At 64.5% G+C, this 1,026-nt stretch overlaps 1 protein-coding gene across 1 annotated transcript in view; it reads right to left on the bottom strand.

Annotated features, from left to right (window-relative positions):
* Positions 1 to 651: 651 nt before the first annotated feature.
* LOC113979789 (IQ motif and SEC7 domain-containing protein 2-like) overlaps positions 652 to 1,026 on the bottom strand; it is a gene marked incomplete at its 3' end in the record, with an annotated part of 561 nt that continues 186 nt past the window's right edge. The window contains exons 1-2 of the mRNA XM_027707075.1: positions 1,014 to 1,026; positions 652 to 983 (exon numbers count right to left, since the gene is read on the bottom strand). The exon at positions 1,014 to 1,026 is cut by the window's right edge and continues 186 nt beyond it. Coding sequence (XP_027562876.1) covers positions 652 to 983; positions 1,014 to 1,026 — 345 coding nt within the window. The remainder of the gene's footprint in view (positions 984 to 1,013) is intronic.

Raw genomic sequence — 1,026 nt, 5'->3', positions numbered from 1 at the left:
CCCCCCCCGGGCGCGGGTCCAGCCGGGCCAGACGGGGGGACGGGGGGGGGTCCTGACGTCGCGTGTCCCCCCCCGCGGGTCCCGCAGCTGCTCCCGAATCCCGGAGCCCCCAATCCCGGATTTTCGGAGGCGTGTCCAGATTCCCAAATCTCGGCTTTTGAGGGGCGCTCCCAAAATCCCCAAACCCCGAATTTTAGGGGGGAGTCCCCACTCCCCAAACCCCCAGATTTTTGGGGGCTGTCCCCACATTCCCAGTCCCGGATTTGGGGGGTTTTCCCAAATCCCACATTCTCAATCCCGGATTTTTGGGGGCTGTTCCCACATTCCCAACCCCAGATTTCGGGAGTGTTCCCACATTCCCAATCCCAGATTTCAGGGCCGTTCCCCCATTCCCAATCCCGGCTTTCAGGTCCGTTCCTACATTCCCGATCCCGGATTTGGGGGCTGTTCCCACATTCCCAACCCCAGATTTGGGGGCTGTTCCCAAATCCCACATTCCCAGTCCCACATTTTGGAGGTGTTCCCACATTCCCAATCCCAGCCCTCAGGTCCATTCCTACATTCCCAATCCCAGATTTGGGGGCTGTTCCTACATTCCCAACCCTGGATTTGGGGCCTTTTTCCCAAATCCCCCATTCCTGTTCCCGGTGCCATTCCCCCATTCCCGTTCCCGCATTCCCGCTCCCGCATTCCCGATGTTCCCGCTCCGTACTTGCGCTGCAGGGTGGTGTTGGGGCTGGTGCTGCCGCTGGTGCTTTGCCCCCCCCCGGGGCTGGAGCTCCTCGAGGGGCCTCTGCTGAGGGGTCCCCGCGGCCACTCCCGTTCCCAGCGCTCCCGGTCCATACAGGCCCCGTAGGGCCCCTCCCGGGCCCGGAACGGCCCCTCCCGCTCCAGCCGGCCCGGATACGGCCCCTCCTGCTCCATCCTGCCGGGATACGGCCCCTCCCGGTCCATCCTGCCGGGATATTGCCCGTCCTGCTCCAGCCGCCCCGGGTACGGCCCTTCCCGCTCCATCCTGCCGGGATA

This window comes from Neopelma chrysocephalum, unplaced genomic scaffold, assembly GCF_003984885.1.
Source record: "Neopelma chrysocephalum unplaced genomic scaffold, ASM398488v2 Primary Assembly neopelma1_88969, whole genome shotgun sequence".
NCBI classification, from domain to species: Eukaryota; Metazoa; Chordata; class Aves; order Passeriformes; family Pipridae; genus Neopelma; species Neopelma chrysocephalum.
This window is presented reverse-complemented; position numbering and strand designations above follow the sequence as displayed.